General features: G+C 41.9%; 1 protein-coding gene across 1 annotated transcript in view; it reads right to left on the reverse strand.

Moving 5' to 3' along the window:
• Positions 1–17698: 17698 nt before the first annotated feature.
• LOC126172807 (uncharacterized) overlaps positions 17699–18470 on the reverse strand; it is a 51369-nt gene continuing 50597 nt past the window's right edge. Inside the window, exon 7 of the mRNA XM_049920909.1 lies at positions 17699–17823. Within this exon, the coding sequence (XP_049776866.1) occupies positions 17741–17823 (83 nt within the window). The 3' untranslated portion in view covers positions 17699–17740. The remainder of the gene's footprint in view (positions 17824–18470) is intronic.

Genomic DNA, 18470 nt, shown 5'->3' on the forward strand with positions numbered 1-18470 from the left:
TGAACCAAATGTTAGCTATGATTAAGTTATGCTCTGTGCAAAATTCTACCAGACGGCTTCCTCTTCATTTCTTACCCCCAATCCATATTCACCTACTATGTTTCCTTCTCTCCCTTTTCCTACTCTTCAATTCCAGTCACCCATGTCTATTAAATTTTCGTCTCCCATCAGTACCTGAATAATTTCTTTTATCTCATCATACATTTCATCAATTTCTTTATCATCTGCAGAGCTAGTTGGCATATAAACTTTTACTACTGTAGTAGGCATGGGCTTCGTGTCTATCTTTCCCACAATAATGCGTTTACTATGCTGTTTGTAGTAGCTTACCCGCACTCCTATTTTTTTTATTCATTATTAAACCTACTCCTACATTACCCCTAGTTGATTTGGTATTTATAACCCTGTGTTCACCTGACCAAAAGTCTTGTTCCTCCTGCCACCGAACTTCACTAATTCCTACTATATCTAACTTTAACCTATCCATTTCCCTTTTTAAATTTTCTAAACTACCTGCCCGATTAAGAGATCTGACATTCCACGCTCCGATCCGTAGAACGTCAGTTTTCTTTCTCCTGATAACGACGTCCTCTTGAGTAGTCCCCGCCCGGAGATCCGAATGGGGGACTATTTTACCTCCGGAATATTTTACCCAAGAATACGCCATCATCATTTAACCATATAGTAAAGCTGCATGCCCTCGGAAAAAATTACGGCTGTAGTTTCCCCTTGCTTTCAGCCGTTCGGAGTACCAGCACAGCAAGGCCGTTTTGGTTAGTGTTACAAGGCCAGATCAGTCAATCATCCAGACTGTTGTCCCTGCAACTACTGAAAAGGCTGCCGCCCCTCTTCAGGAACCACACGTTTGTCTGGCCTCTCAACAGATACCCCTCCGTTGTGGTTGCAGCTACGGTACGGCCATCTGTATCGCTGAGACACACAAGCCTCCTCACTAACGGCAAGGTCCATGGTTCATGGGAGGGTGGGGGGGGGGGGGAGTCATATTACTATGGTTTTAAAATCTTGTTGTTGCGTCAAAAATGTCAGCTCAGAAACTGACCGAGTATTTCGTTTACAGAAAAAAATTGAAATTTTACATGAAAGATTTCGTTGGACGGTTTTCTACGATTTTCATGACCATTTAGTTGCAAAAAGATATTTTCTTGATGGATTCTCCACAATTTAGTCGAAGCTAAAAGCAGAGTAGTGCCTGTTGATGCAAGGAAAAGCTGTATCCATATGTAACAAGAGATAACACTTCGATACACTGTATCATACGAGGCGTAAACTGAACAGTAATATGTCAGGACATTCCAAAATGAAGCGGATCTAACAAAAGTGGTTCTGTCGAGGAGTATGTCCAAGTTAATGTTTGCTTGCTTCTTTGATTACATTGTACATCGTAATGTGACAGTCGGAATTTGATATTTAATTACCTTCTTTAATATGGAAAATTGACTTTGAGCATGGCGCACCCGACAATGCATTTCAACATAAATTATTCAATGAAAAACACAATGCTGTGTTTGTTCTTCAGCATTAACTTATTTAGCTAATAATTTTTCGGCTTACAAGGTCATCGCCAGACTTTAACTATCGTCATAAAAGAAATTACAATATTTGAATGAACTATGGTAAAGAGGCACGAACACACATTAAATATCATCTGTGGTAGTGCAGCTGCAGTGCAGTAGAAAAGGTAAAAGGTTGAACAAGTAAATAAATATAAAGAGAGAAACCATGTGGAAACTTTAACACTAACCTAAAAAGCAACAATTTAAATTAAATTAACAATCAGGATAAAGTAATTACTTCAAAGGAGCTCTACATAATGGCTTGAACAGGTATCACATATGGGAAGTGATATATAAACAGAGTAATAGATAGACCTGACAGTTATAATAGCAGAATATATGTAGTACACATGCACTCACAGTAAAGTAAATAAATACGGGAAAATACAGGAATAGAAAGAAAGAGATAATGAGGGAAGCATTTGGCAGACCTTGAGAATTAAGTGAAGTTTTCAAGATGGGAAGTATTGAGCAATGGATGATCATTTAATAATATTAAATCAGAATTGTGGACCAAATGTATGCTGATTTCCAGGGCTTCCGACAGTTGCGTTTTTGGCCTTTGTTTGCTAATTGAAGGACGTAGGACTGTCGCTGGTGGCTGTGTCCCTCACTCAGTATATGCTCAGCAAATGTAGATTCATAATTCTACCAACCTACATGTTATGGGTCTGCCTGACTGACCAATATAAAACTGATCACAGTCAGGACACGTGCTTTACTGCGTGCTGATGCCAGCCCCAGATCTAGGGGGCGCGAAGAGGGTGGGGGTGGGGGGGCACGAGCCGGGGTATCTATCTTGGGTGGAAATTTCACGATTTCATGCATTGTCAGATTTATATATTAGAAGAAAACAACTTGTTTCGCAAAGCGTCTGGCGTCCAGCGCACGTTGTTACATCAACTGTTCATTTCATTTTGAAATGCGTCCCATTTGGTCTTTGAATACGTTCTAAGTTGATTTCTGAACGTATCCCAAGTTAATTTTTGAACACATGCATAGTGTAAGTGATATTGTTATTTGTTTATGTGTTTAACTGGGAGTGCGAATAAACAGAGATATTAAATTGTCAGCGAAGTGCATAGAGCTAAGCTGCCGTAGTGGAAATAAACGATTAATGGGAATAATAGGTAAGAAAGATTACATATTATGTTATCAGTGCAATATACCAGTCAAATAGCACCAAAATGACATGAAATGTATCCAAGAAAATCTAATTTTGGCAGGAAGTTTTTGCCAGAATGTCATACTTTTAAATAGGCTAAAACAGAAAGTGCGTGCTTGATATTCACGTAAAAAGACATGTATTATACATATAGACACTTGATCATGATTTTGTACGTAAGACCAATTCCTCAGTGTTAAAATATATTTATTTATATTTTTACGTAGTAAAGGGCACATGGTGAGCGCACCAAGAGAAACTCTTTCTGGGGCTAAAGATAAAACTGAAGTAAGTAAAGCGGCTTGTAAGATGAGAAGATGGCTTCACGAAGCAGGCGTATCATTGTTATTTCCGATACTGAAACGCCAGGTATCGAATAATTCTTGGATATTTGGATATTCAAGATAATTCGAACGAACAGTCGAAGTTTCAAGGCGCAGATGATGGTAAATAGTCTTCGTCGTTGGTATTAGGAGTATGGCATTGACTCAGTAGGAGTATGACATTGAGCTACTATGTAGTAAGCTACTGCAATCGAGCAGCAGAGACAAAATCATAGAGCTAGTGGACCCGTGTGCATGGCCAGACTGCAAAAAAATTACAGATCAACAAAGATCGTTCTTCAGCATAAAAACTGTATTAATATATGACAAACAGCCAAATAACATAGAGTTTAGGTCCAGTGAACGCAACGGTAGCCATTTGACACATCATGTATGCAAACAAGCAGAATATTAAAAGTTCGGCTTGTTTATTCGAAAAAAGTGCTATTTACGGTACTTCCTGCAAGGTACACGGCAGCACTTCTACATCAGACGTGTGTACAGAGGGTTTCATTGATAGGAAAAAAGCTTCAGAAAGATTATTTGATTATGAAACATAACAAACACATAAAGAATGTTTTATGAAATGCAGAACCGGTCTGCAGCAAATGAAACCGTGTCAGGGTATCGATTGCGACATTGGGCGATTAATTCACTCTGAGAAAGAAAATTGGAGACATATTCTACTTGTAGTAATGGACACTGTCATGTATGTTGCACAACTTTCTTTTCGAAGTTCTAAAGAAACATTGAGTGATCTCAATGAAAATTTTACTCAATCTTGCCAAGCAAATTTTCCTAATTTGGTAACTATGCACGCCAAACACAATCTTAGTCTCAAGCACCAGTTAGGCCACTTAAAGAGAGGACAGGTACATTACCTGTCGAAAAAGAATGTAAACTGAAATCATCGATGTAATAGAAAACAAAGTTAGAAATACCATTTTCAGTGAGATCAACGAGACCAGCTGTTTCACCAGAGATCAACGAGACCAACTGTTTTTCCATGTTTGACTGCACTTCGCATGTATTTCACACAGAACAAATGAGCGAGATGATTGGTTTTACGAAAATAACAGGAACTGAATGTGAAATAAAGGAAAGCTTTATTGATCTTATAGAGGCTGATGGAAAGACTGGAGAGTACAGTGTGTCCACAATTAAACTTCCGTTTCAAAACGCTGTAGAAAGAGAATCACTACTCAGAATGATGTCAAATTAGAACAACATACACTCCTGGAAATTGAAATAAGAACACCGTGAATTCATTGTCCCAGGAAGGGGAAACTTTATTGACACATTCCTGGGGTCAGATACATCACATGATCACACTGACAGAACCACAGGCACATAGACACAGGCAACAGAGCATGCACAATGTCGGCACTAGTACAGTGTATATCCACCTTTCGCAGCAATGCAGGCTGCTATTCTCCCATGGAGACGATCGTAGAGATGCTGGATGTAGTCCTGTGGAACGGCTTGCCATGCCATTTCCACCTGGCGCCTCAGTTGGACCAGCGTTCGCGCTGGACGTGCAGACCGCGTGAGACGACGCTTCATCCAGTCCCAAACATGCTCAATGGGGGACAGATCCGGAGATCTTGCTGGCCAGGGTAGTTGACTTACACCTTCTAGAGCACGTTGGGTGGCACGGGATACATGCGGACGTGCATTGTCCTGTTGGAACAGCAAGTTCCCTTGCCGGTCTAGGAATGGTAGAACGATGGGTTCGATGACGGTTTGGATGTACCGTGCACTATTCAGTGTCCCCTCGACGATCACCAGTGGTGTAGGGCCAGTGTAGGAGATCGCTCCCCACACCATGATGCCGGGTGTTGGCCCTGTGTGCCTCGGTCGTATGCAGTCCTGATTGTGGCGCTCACCTGCACGGCGCCAAACACGCATACGACCATCATTGGCACCAAGGCAGAAGCGACTCTCATCGCTGAAGACGACACGTCTCCATTCGTCCCTCCATTCACGCCTGTCGCGACACCACTGGAGGCGGGCTGCACGATGTTGGGGCGTGAGCGGAAGACGGCCTAACGGTGTGCGGGACCGTAGCCCAGCTTCATGGAGACGGTTGCGAATGGTCCTCGCCGATACCCCAGGAGCAACAGTGTCCCTAATTTGCTGGGAAGTGGCGGTGCGGTCCCCTACGGCACTGCGTAGGATCCTACGGTCTTGGCGTGCATCCGTGCGTCGCTGCGGTCCGGTCCCAGGTCGACGGGCACGTGCACCTTCCGCCGACCACTGGCGACAACATCGATGTACTGTGGAGACCTCACGCCCCACGTGTTGGAGCAATTCGGCGGTACGTCCACCCGGCCTCCCGCATGCCCACTATACGCCCTCGCTCAAAGTCCATCAACTGCACATACGGTTCACGTCCACGCTGTCGCGGCATGCTACCAGTGTTAAAGACTGCGATGGAGCTCCGTATGCCACGGGAAACTGGCTGACACTGACGGCGGCGGTGCACAAATGCTGCGCAGCTAGCGCCATTCGACGGCCAACACCGCGGTTCCTGGTGTGTCCGCTGTGCCGTGCGTGTGATCATTGCTTGTACAGCCCTCTCGCAGTGTCCGGAGCAAGTATGGTGGGTCTGACACACCGGTGTCAATGTGTTCTTTTTTCCATTTCCAGGAGTGTATTATTGATGCAGGGGGAAACTTCGAGTAAAAAGAAAAGAATGCAACGAAAATTTGACCAACAGATGCCGACGTAAGAGCCAGAACATGCGCACCAAAAGATGCGCGGCACACGGCTGTTACTCAGCTTGCATCCGAGACGACCAGCACGACTGTCTCCACGAAGCACCGCACGCCGCTGGTAAAGCTCTTTTACAAGAACGTGACTGTGCGCCAGTAGCCCTGCAGAAGTTCCGGTCTCTCAAGGGTATGAAGTTATGCATTGGTCCGATGTCTGCTAAGGAACTGAGGAAAACTTCTACAGAATTTGGAAAGACAGCTTCTTTTTGAAGTGCAAAGTGGCAGGCGGACGGTGAAACATCCCCTTAGAAAAATTTATGAATGACCGTGCTGCTAAAACTCTCACGTTATTTGATTTTCAAATAGCTGAGCAAAACTGAACGTACTCAGACATTTCTCTCTTTACTTATTCTGATCATCACTTAAACTGACACACAATACTTTTAGCGCAACGCAATCTGACTTTCAACAATCCCTACAAAACAATGGCCCTGACTAACAATATAACCTATACCTTTTATGAATCACTTACCTCACAAAAATCTTCGTTACTTGAACTACTGCAATACAGCGAGCGCCAATACTGCCAGCTAAATAAAAGACTAACTACTGAAGGCACTAAATACTGATGGGCATAGTTAGCAAATGAAAGATTTTGATAGAGAACAAACAATGTATTTACTTAATAGCGCTCAAAAGGTATCATATATGTGTCTATCAATTCATGACATCCATCTTTACAAATTTCCTTCTTCTGGCGGACACGCGTCCAGATCGTCCGTTCTCAAAACTCTGGCATCTCTCTCCCCACATCCGCCACTGCTGGCGGCTCACCTCCAACTGCGCAACGCTACGAGCTGTTCACATCCAACTGTCCAGCGCTACAATAGCAAATATTCCAACAATGCAAATCAGCCACAGACTGCACTCAGCACAGACAGAGCGCTACGTGGCGTTACCAACATAAAAACCTAAACAGCCTACTTACAAGGGAAGTAGTTGATCCGACGTCTGTCGAAACCGTGGCCACTGCATTGCAGGAGGGGTTGAGGGGTGGTGTGCTAGCATACAGGACACGGGGAACTGTAAAACGTTTGACGTGTCTGCGAGCACGGTGCATTAAATCCTATGAAACATCCTGCATTGCTATCCAAATAAAATCACCCATATTCAGGAGTTGCTTCCTGCTGACCTGACAGGAAGACAAACGTTCGCTCCGGAATTTCTTGTTCACCTGGAAGTTATTTTAGGAGGAGTAGACGTTCGCGTCTTACAGTTTTTAAAGCAATAGATAACATTTCTATTACTACCAAGGATTTCGTAGGCTCCCGAGTCATCTTGCATGGTCCATCGGTGTTTTGCGTTGCAGTTTTGAACTTCACTCTCCATAACAAGGATACGATGAACACGGTAACGGCTGGGTCACCGTTGCTCTTGTATGTGGACCAAAAGTCCATAAAGTAATAGGGCTAAATAATTTCAATTCACGTGATGTCATCGCTCATCGGACATTTCAGATTTGTGAAGTGTACAACAGAGATAAGGGTTCATCGTATTACATGTCGACTATGCCTTTGGAACATCCCATGGGCAGACGAATGCCATTTCCATCTCCAAGGACTTGTCAATAAGCAGAACTGCAATCTTTGGGCAACGGAAAAGCCGCACGCACATCAACCGATTCAAAATGGTTCAAATGGCTCTAAGCACTATCGGAAATGTGAGATCATCAGTCCCCTTAGACTTAGAACTACTTAAACCTAACTAACCTAAGGACATCACACACATCCATGCCCGAGGCAGGATTCGAACCTGCGACCGTAGCACATCAACCGGTACCACTTCACTCTGCAAAGGCGACGATGTGATTGAGTTGACGGCAGCTTTTATAGTAGGCCAGTGATTCTTTGAGGAGATGAGTACTGAGGATCCTGCAATCTGTACCATCGCCGCAAACACATGAAAGTCTTTTGATCACCAGCGTCATTCCTATTCTTCAACAGCGTTGATGTGTGAGTAGGATCATTTTTATGCCAGATTGCTCTCCTCTTCACATTACATAGCCAGTGAAGCGGATGTTGCAGAGGCGTTTCGTAAATACTAGAATTATCACCCGTCATTTCCCTTCTGCATGTCCGGCCATACTTTTGGGTCTTAATCCACGTAACTTCTGGTTGTGGGATTGTCTGGAAGATGTGTTCAGTGCTCCATATAGAAATGTAATTGACCTGAAGGCGCGCATTGCAAAATTCTTCCTGATCATGACCCTGTAGACACTTCAATCTGTTGTCGAATATGCTGTTTCTCGATTTCAGCTTGCGGCAGAAAACAGTGGACAGCATATTAAAAATGCATTACGCCAGTCTCACGACAGTTATAAACCGATGTCATTTTGCTTTTTATTACGATTTTGGGCCAAGGACAACCAAAAACCGATGTCACTTTCCTTTTTATGTGGTATTTGTCTGCAGGACAAAAAACGATGCCATTTTGCTTTTTATGCGATTTTTAGCCTCAATACAATTGAAAACTGGTTTTTCCCATCCAGTGTGCACGGCCTTGCCGTGATAGATGAACTTACCTAACCAACAGTGTCACAACCGTAGACTGCCAAATTTGTGCAGTCATGCACACTGAACAGTACAGATGAGGTAATGTAGATCTCAGACTATGGAGGTTGTATTGCGATTCATCCGCCATTTGTAGACGATACCATTTACATTAAGACGCTAAAAATGTCATCTAAACTGCTGGTAAAATTTTCGTTACTTTTTTTTGTTCCATGACTTTTCCCCTGTGTCAATAATATGATGTTGTCTTTCTACAACGTTTTAAAAGGTAACCTTAATTATGTACGTCCTATACATCACAAAACCAATTCTAGAAAAACTAGGAGACAACTGTTTCGTCCGCAGCTCGTGGTCGTGCGGGAGCGTTCTCACTTCCCGCGCCCGGGTTTCCGGGTTCGATTCCCGGCGGTGTCAGGGATTTTCTCTGCCTCGTGATGACTGGGTGTTGTGTGATGTCCTTAGGTTAGTTAGGTTTAAGTAGTTCTAAGTTCTAGGGGACTGATGACCATAGATGTTAAGTCCCATAGTGGTCAGAGCCATTTGAACCATTTGAACGACTGTTTCGATGTGCAAGAAAGGCGTGGAAGATCTTATAGTAACGGATATATTATGGCTGGCATATATAGAGAACTCCAATCCAGAAGTATGGAAATAAACGAGCTGACACGTTTTGTACAATGTCTAGGACACTCTTAGCATCTTGTGAGCGTCCACTCAGCTTCACGATGTCTAGAATAAGTTAGCCTATTACGGCTTTTGGGTCTACCACATAGTGGGAAATAATGCAAAATTGTACAAAATCCAACATACAAGGAAGTGGTCAAAGAAGATATTCGGCTGAACCCCTTGTTGTCAAAGCTTTATTAAATAATTTGTCGGAAATTGTCAAAGCTCTCGAAGACATTGAAGGATCCTATCTTGCCGCACAACCTAAGTATGAAGATGATCATGCACTATATGTGGTGACAGAGATGATATTTATTCTCAACAATCTGGACTCACATTCTTCGAGAGATTAATAGAGTGAAGGTGGAAATACAGAAAGATTACATTATCATTTTGCGTCCTGTGGCGTTAATAGATGGTCTTGTTAAGATCATGCAAGAAACGAGAGGAAAACCAATAACTGCACGTGTATCAAAAAGCTTGAAAATTCTGCCAGTCCTCAAAACCAAACGAACCTCTAGAAATAAAAGGCAGCGTACGAAATCTGCGAAGTCGAATCAAGCACTAGATTCTACTGAGCTATTTTCCGTAGACGTAATGGTATTAATTGACCAAATTTTAAGACGAATTGAGACAAGGGTAGAAGAGACCACAAGGACTCTACTTGAAAATTTCGGCTTCCTCAGTGGCCAGGCGTTTTTAAGTTTGTCGACTGAGGATCTGTAGAAAATGGAGCCGATCTAGCACGAAAATTTTCGAAATACTTGAATGTAGTTGATATTTTCCAGGAAATCACAGAATTCAAAAAGCTGGTAACTGAAATTAATGAATAGCGGAGTCCATTCGACATGTTATAGCATCTGTACAAGCATGACTTGCAAGAAGCGTTTCCTAATGTAGTACAGCTTTAAGGATATACTGCACGACATCTGCAAGCTGTGAGAGTATCTTTAGCAGACTGAAAATAATTAAAAGCTATCTGCATTCAACAATGAGTAAGAAACGTGTATCTGACCTCACGATCCTAGCCATTCGAAATAAAATTGGGTATGAGACGAATGTTGATAAGCTAATAGTTTCTTTCGCAGAAGGGAAAGCACGCCGTGTATAACTGAAGCAAGGTTAGAGAGAAAAAACCCAATGATTGGAGAAATGTGTACTGTCTTGCTTGCCTGTTGGCTGCACTGGTTGTGTGTTTCCTATTTTTAGTTTTATGTTACACAAGAGCAAATGTTATTAGCTAATAGGTAACAAAGAGTGCAAATTTATTGAAAGCCCTTATTCTCCCGGTCAAAAAAAAAAATTCCCACCTACTGTATAATTGTGAGTTATTTTTAAATACTTGAACTCTTGCGCTCGAGAAGAGGTGGTGCCGTACCAAGTTGCTGCCCCGGTTAGGATAAATCATACATCAGAGGATGGTTCGTGCTTAGTCTAGATGAGTAACGCCTTTTCCAGTGTTGTTTACCAACATTACTAACTAGTTGGGACTCTGTAATCAGGAAGACTGTTAGCTAAATAAGTCAATCCCGTAGAAAATATACAATATTGTACCTTTCATTGATAATTATGTTGTGCTACCAAGGAGCGTCGAAAGAGTCAGTTAACTTGATAAATCGTCAAGTATTTTATTTTTATGTGCACAAAAATGAGAAATCGAAATCAAAACAAAAAAAAAAAGAAAACTATTGACGATAATTGGAAGGTTGACTTGGGTGTTCCTAATGATGTATCATACTCTAGAACTTATTCATATAATGACGATACGACATAATAACGCTATTAGTGCTCACTCTCACACTCATTCATACAAACTTCACTATTAATTATGCATTAACCAACACTGATATTAATACAAATGATAACGTGCAATTAACGAAATCACTATATTATTGCAACGACGTTCAGGTTTTACAATAAGATTTTAGTGAAGCGACTTTAAACGACTTAAAGTGCCAAACTTCAAATAATGACCAACACAGCTTTATGGTGGCACATTGCACAATTATTAATGAAAAGGCAAATTCGTTAAAAGTCTTTTAATGAAATTATGTCGAAAAAAGTATGGAAATAGACATTTACACACAGAGAACAAGATGTCGAATTTAGCTGGATTGATGCTGTGGACGTCGTGATTTTAATGGCAGATAGACATTTTCTCGTCTTCTCCCTTAGTCTTTCTGTGACTGGTGTCGTTAAGTAATTCATAGTGGCAAGCTTCTTCTGATATCGCAAGAAATAGCCACTACAAACGTTTTGATCACGTGCTTTCCACCAAGCACCGAAAAAAACTAACCATTTGAGTATTCCTTCACATGTTCACAAAATTTTTTGCCACAAATTCTTTTTTTCACGCTACAAATTTCACTTTTTGAAAGTTATTTGAGCTTTTAATAAAGTGAAACATACGAGAAACAAGAAACAGAGCAGGTCTTCATGCGTTCCCGGCGAGCGCGTAACTCGCAATCTTCATCCTTGAGCCTCAGAGGACAACTGACGAACATTGCGAGTTACGCGATCGAAATATCGTGGAAGTAGGGTGCGTATTAACGGCAGAAAAACCCGATTTTCCAACATGATAGGAAACGAAGTGTACTTTAGGGATTATATAAATAAATATGCAACTAATCACGTTTTTTGATCTTTTATATGATTTATTATACTATTAACAACTTTTTTGGGCAATGGCCTTGCCGCAGTGAACACATCGGTTCCCGTGAGATCACCGAAGTTAAGCGTGTCGGGCGTGGTCGGCACTTGGGTGGGTGACCATCCGGGCCGCCATGGGGGTGCACTCAGCCTCGTGATGCCAATTGAGGAGCTACTCGACCGAATAGTAGCGGCTTCGGTCAAGAATACCATCATAACGACCGGGAGAGCGGTGTGCTGACCCCACGCCCCTCCTATCCGCATTCTCCACTGAGGATGACACGGCGGTCGGATGGTCCCAGTAGGCCACCCGTGGCCAGAAGACGGAGTTATTAACAAGTTTTCTAGCCACCGCAGAATCATCAGCAGATGAATGTCTTACAGGAAAATGATACCGTGGACCAAGTATAGCTAGACAATGTGGTGATGGTGCCTACACTACATCGTTGTATCCATAGCAAATCCGTTCTCATAATGTACATTATCAAGTGCACACAAATATACGCAGTATATAGCTGCTCTCGATTTCACTCTTGCGACTAAGCACAAAACTAAGTACAGCTAAATACTGTATACATTGATCAGCCAGAACATTATGACTATCTAACTAAAGGCGGTATGTCAACCTTTGCCATGGGTAACATTGGCTAAGCATCATGGCATGGAAGCAATTACACCTTCTTAGGCCGCTGGAGGTTCCCATAGCACAACGAAGTCGTCGCCGGCTTGTCTCTGTCCCGTAGTACGGGTGTCAGGAAACTGTTCCACTGGAAGGCGACGGACTCGCGCCCTCCTATAGGCATGATGAAGACGGTTTTACCAGCTTGTCCACCCTACGAGGTCCAACGTATGCAATGAGAAGTGGCCTCAGGACCCCACGACGTGTGGACGTGGTTTCACCTTGGTCTCACCACCTGTTGAAGAGACCACAGCACGCTTCAGACACCGGATAAGTCATGGCGTTTCCGAAATGCTCGTGCTGTGCCTCCGGGCCGTCACAATGTGACCATTGACAAAGTCAAACAGATAGCGTGTATTTCCCATTTTACACACGGACCGCACCCTCACTGTTACTACATGTACCGTGCTTGTGTCTGACTAGGAGTTATTCCTTGCCGAGTTACGCAGATATCACAGGGACGGGTTTATATCGATAGTAGGTCTTTGGTCATAACGATCAGTGTATATTTGTGTGTACACTTGATAATGTACATTATTAGAACGGATTTGCTATGTTTACTACGCTGCAGTGTACTCACCATCACCATAGCTTCTAGCTATACTTGGTACACGATATGATGTTCCTGTAACAGCTCCAAGCGATGATGAGCCTGCAGTGGCTAGAAAACATGTTTATGGCACTATAAATCATATCAAAGCGATTGGTTGCAAATTTATACTCCAATAAATCGCCAGTTTAAATCACATTTGTAGTTCGTCATCCATAATGGATGTACTGAACAAAGTACATTATTTTTCACAGACCAAAATACAAAAACATTTTTACATAAGTAGTTCTCAGCGCCACCAACAGATGACATTATTTGTTACATTTACAGAACATTTGCACATACATTGCAACAACTCAAATTGAATTATTAAGTAAATCTGATAAAACGAATGGATATCATGCTGTGTCTTTATGTTTTGAAAAAGTGTGGCTTAATTGTATCTTAATGACCTGAATTGATTGTGTCACTACAACATGTCACTGTTATTGATCATAAAACCGAACAACAGCTAATACTGAAGAGTGTATAACATGTATCACCCTTCCTCGAATCAGTCTTCATTTGTGGCCATCAGACATCAGTTGTCCACAATTGATAATCTGACGGATAAAAACGTGGAATTAATGGCGCATTCCGCAGTTGAGCTGATTAATCGCCTAACGACTATTTTTTGTTCCACCACACAAAACAAAAAAAAGTGAAAAGCGATTTTTATCACGTCAAGAAGCTGTTGAATCATTCCAAAACCGTTTCTGATGCAATACAATATGAAGACCTTTACTAGTTACCTTTTCAATTAAATACAATATGTGATCAAAAGTATACGGTCACCTGACTGAAAATGACATACAAGTTCGTGGCGCCTTCCATCGGTAATGCTGGAATTCAACATGGTGTTGGCCCACCCTTAGCCTTGATGAGAGCTACCACTCCCGCAAGTATACTTCAGTCAGATGCTGAAAGGTTTCTTGGGGAATGGCAGCCCTTTCTTCACGGAGTGCTGCACTGAGGTATCTATGGCGGTTGGTGAGGCCCTGCACGAAGTCGGAGTTCCAAACATCCCAAAGTTGTTCTATAGGATTCAGGTCAACACTGTGCAGGCCAGTCCACTACAGGGATGTTACTGTCGTTAACCGCTTCGCCAGAGGACACGCATTATCAACAGGTGCTCGATCGTGTTGAAAGATGCAATCGCCATCCCCAAACTGATCTTCAACAGTGAGAAGCAAGAAGGTGTTCAGAACATCAGTCTAGGACTGTGCTGTGATAGTGCCACGCAAAACAACAAGGGGTGCAAGCCCCCCCCCCCCCCCCCCATGAAATACACGACCACACTATAACACCACCGCCTCCGAATGGTACTGTTGGCACTGCACAAGCTGGCACGTGATGTTCACCGGGTTTCGCCATACTCGCACTCTGCCATCGGATCGCCTCATTGTGTACCGTGACTCGTCACTCCACACAATGTTTTTCCACTGTTCAATCGTCCAATGTTTACGCTCCTTACCAAGTGAGGCGTAGTTTGCCATTTACCGGCGTGATGTGTGGCTTTTGAGCAGCCGCTTGACCATGAAATCCAATTTTTCTCACCTCCCGCCCATCTGTCATAGTACTTGCAGTGGATCCTGGTGCAGTTTGGAATTTCTGTGTGATGGCCTGGGTAGATGTCTGCGTATTGCACTTTACGACCTTCATCAGCTGTCGGCGGTCTCTGTCAGTTAACACACGAGGTCAGCCTGTACGCTTTTGTGCTGTACGTGTCCCTTCACGTTCCCACTTCAGAATCACATTGGAAACAGTCGACCTAGGAATGTTTAGGAGTGTGGAAATGTCGCGTACAGACGTATGACACAACCGACTCCCAATCACCTGACCAGGTACGAAGTCCGTGAGTTCCGCGGAGCGACCCATTCTGCTCTCTAACTATGTCTAATGACTACTGAGGTCGCTGATATGGAGTACCTGGCAGTAGGTGGCAGCACAATGCACCTAATATGAAGAAAACATATTTTTGGGGGGAGTTTCCGCATACGTTTGATCACATACTGTATATATTTCCCTTGCGCCCTGCACGGAGGCGAGCGTTCGTGAACTGTGACAAGCCGATTAGTGTGACAAGTTCGTTGCAGGGCCCGTATATCTCGTTGGCCCCGTCATGAACTATGTGTCGTACAGTGACATAATTTTGCAGATGCATTCAGTGGTATATGTGCATACTGTCCGCAAAAGTGTCATGAATACAGTTAGTATTAAAGAAGTACTAAGTTATAGCGTCATATCTCATGCAGTAATTTTACAATATGAACAGCGTAAAAGTAGACTGTGTTAAACATTTTTCCTTTCATCAGTTTGAAAGCGAAAAAAAAATTGTAGAACTTTGACATGATGTATGAAGTTTGTTCTAACTCGCGAAGTGTTCTCATTCTCAAATACTGGATGCATGAAATCTCGGAATTGACGCGTCGCGGGCTGCGCGCCTTTTTCACCGACACCTCTCTGATGGTCAGGTGGCACTTTCCCTAACAGCGATTACGGCATAATAGCGAGGTATATGTGTACCAAGTTTGGTCGATTGGCCCAGTGGTTTAGGAAGAGATGTGGTAAACACATACACACACACACACACACACACACACACACACACACACACACACACACACACACATACACACACTCGTTCATGTCATAATATATATTGACATTGTTTAATTATTACGTTACGGAAACTATTGCAAAACCAGAAGAATATGTAGCTATTTCATTTATTTATACTAATATTTACCCTTCCTTCTTCAATAGTTTGAAAGAACTGTATTTTTAATTAATCAACATTTTGCGTTATTACGATACGTTACTAGCTATCATATGCTCTGTGAGTGGTAACACAGTATTTACTTAATGCCATGCTTAAGGACACACTCTCAGCCTGTTCGTTGAAGCTCCCATTTGTGGTAGCAGCGGTTACACAATACTAATACTTGGCAACCAATTTCTCCATATATTTAACCACATCATCTTATGTCTTTACTTCATTTTTTATTGATGATTACTTCGTGGTACTGTATTTTTCGTACCTAAGTGGTTTTATGCTACACATACAAAAGCTTCGTACTTCGATTAGCTGTTGCTAATGGTACTTGATAAACACCTTCCTTTTTTTAAAAAAAAAGTGTAACTATAGCTTCCTTTATATTGAACATAAGCTGAACTTTATTATGAAGGATAAACGAAGAACAATTTTGCAAGCTATCCTTCCTTATTGTTTAGCTACAAGTGCTTCAAATTACGTACTTTCTGCACTTTCAGATGTTGCAGTACCAGTATGTCTAACGGTGTTCACCAAACCTTCGTGAAAGTAGTAATGAAGTGGCATACATTTAATACTGCGCAATTTGTGCACTGTTTGAACTGCCTAGAAGGGTTTTTCCGTGCGGCGCACAGAAAAAAGTATGATTGTTGGACAGAAACTCGACCTTTAGTTGAATTGCGTAGCCCTTCGTCACAACAATTCACGTGTGTGGCCAAAACACAAAAGAGGTAGGTTTGTACAGAAATAACACGTGTTTCATTGAAAGTAAGTGATCAATATATAATACTTAAGAAGAAGGGTAAGTGTCAGTAACAATAAGAGTGTTGAATTGTTAGTACGTCCTTCATTATAACGCGAACTGTATAGCAAGTAAGTCTTATAGAGCTTATAATCCGTTCAAAGGGTATACAACGAGGTTAGTCTACAGCAGTCCCTCGTGTGGGGCGACTGTGGCAACGGCAGAGAAGTCAGCCGTTAGAGGTTCGCAGAGGGTGTGACCGAGCGAAAGTGTTGTCCAGGCACTGAAGACGTGTGGTCTGCGAAGAGGAAAATGCGATGGTAACGATCTTCTAAGACACCGAACAGGATTATGGGTGTATAAAGAGTCCAACATCCCAAGTGGAATCCTTCATTCGAGCAACAGCAACAACTGATTGTTGCCACGCAGACACGAAATTATATGGCCACGTTATCCCACTTTCAACGCACGTGGACAAGTCTCGTTAACACTTACAACGCGCTGTGTCAAGCTCGATCACATGCACGCATAATATTTTGTCCATAAATTTAAAGTCTCAATATCCATATTGGCGTAAAGTCTTTTGGTGGAAGCAATATGTTAGTCACCTATAACTTTAAATTCAGCAGAATGAATCACTCAGTGATTCTAGAACTTCTCAAATGAATACTTATCGGACCATCTGTCATAGAAAAGTTCATAAATCGTTGGCCCTCAAACACTATCAGATGTATAAAATTTTTTAACTAAATTCAACACCAACTGTTACGAGAGACATTCTGTGCTCTAAACGAGCGGCTTTATCGCCGGTCTTACTACGATATTCTCGACACACGCCCTGACCAAAGCGCGACTCTGATTATTGTTCAACAGATAAAGTTACTATCACGCAAAAGCAAAAAATCTTTGAGAAACGAGAATATCTCAATATTTTACTTTAAAATATGACTCTGTAATATGATTCATCACATTCAGATCGTACATATTAACGTTAGGCTATGTGGACAGTGCCCATAGGTAAAGTTCGTACAAAGAAAATATCTACCGCCGCTTGGTAAACCATAAAATTAAATTGCGTGTTTCGCATTCATCAAATTGTTATCAAGAGAATGGAAAGAGAAGGTACAGAAAAATATAACATAATATTTGTGTTGAGCGTTTTTTGTTTTCTTTAGGGAAGTTCTCAGTGACAATACAAGAAGATATAGACATACATCATATAATCTTTTGATTCTTGAGGCACAGCTGTTAAGCATGTCAGTTAGTCTCCAATTTTAAGCCGCAAGATGTCGGTCGTCAGAAGTCCGCAAGCTCTGCGTCCTTGCCTGCTATTAGATGATAGAAGCTGTACACCACCAGCAGAAAGTAGACGTCCAAACCTGTGTGCATAACATATCGTTGCATCAGTGTAGGGACCTATATATAATTAACAGCTACGACCATGTTGGTACAAAATTTATCCAATTATTAACAATTTTTACATATAAATTCCAAATAATATATATAGTTTCTAAAAAAAAAATTATCTTGTAGAAGTTATGCCTGGTGTCATATGCATCACTTCACCAATGACAATGGTGAAATAGTTTTTATTGTACTATGTCCAACTGCCTGGCAGACGCCACTGATGATGTTATGGAGTAGTAAGTGACAAGATACTCTGTACTGATTTTAATAGGCGTGTTCTCTGCTGTTACTACGTTATTGAAACTTACTCCTTTTAATATCTTGACGTATAACCCATGTTCCAGGCCAGAGATTGACGGTCGGGTTTTTCAGAAACGTGTCATAAGATGATAAATAAAAAATTATTTTGGCCACCAAGAAAAGCGCTTTACCATTTGAGGCTCAATTTTGTAAAGTAATTGATTCCGCTATAATTACCTACGGAAGTGAATACTGAACAATGACTAGAAATGACGTAAAAAGAATACAGTCAAGTGAAAGCAATATTTTGGGTAAGTAACGAACTACACACTCAGAGATCAAATACACGATAATAACACAGAACATGTAGTTTATATAA

The sequence above is a fragment of the Schistocerca cancellata genome, chromosome 1 (assembly GCF_023864275.1).
Source record: "Schistocerca cancellata isolate TAMUIC-IGC-003103 chromosome 1, iqSchCanc2.1, whole genome shotgun sequence".
Classification (NCBI taxonomy): Eukaryota; Metazoa; Arthropoda; class Insecta; order Orthoptera; family Acrididae; genus Schistocerca; species Schistocerca cancellata.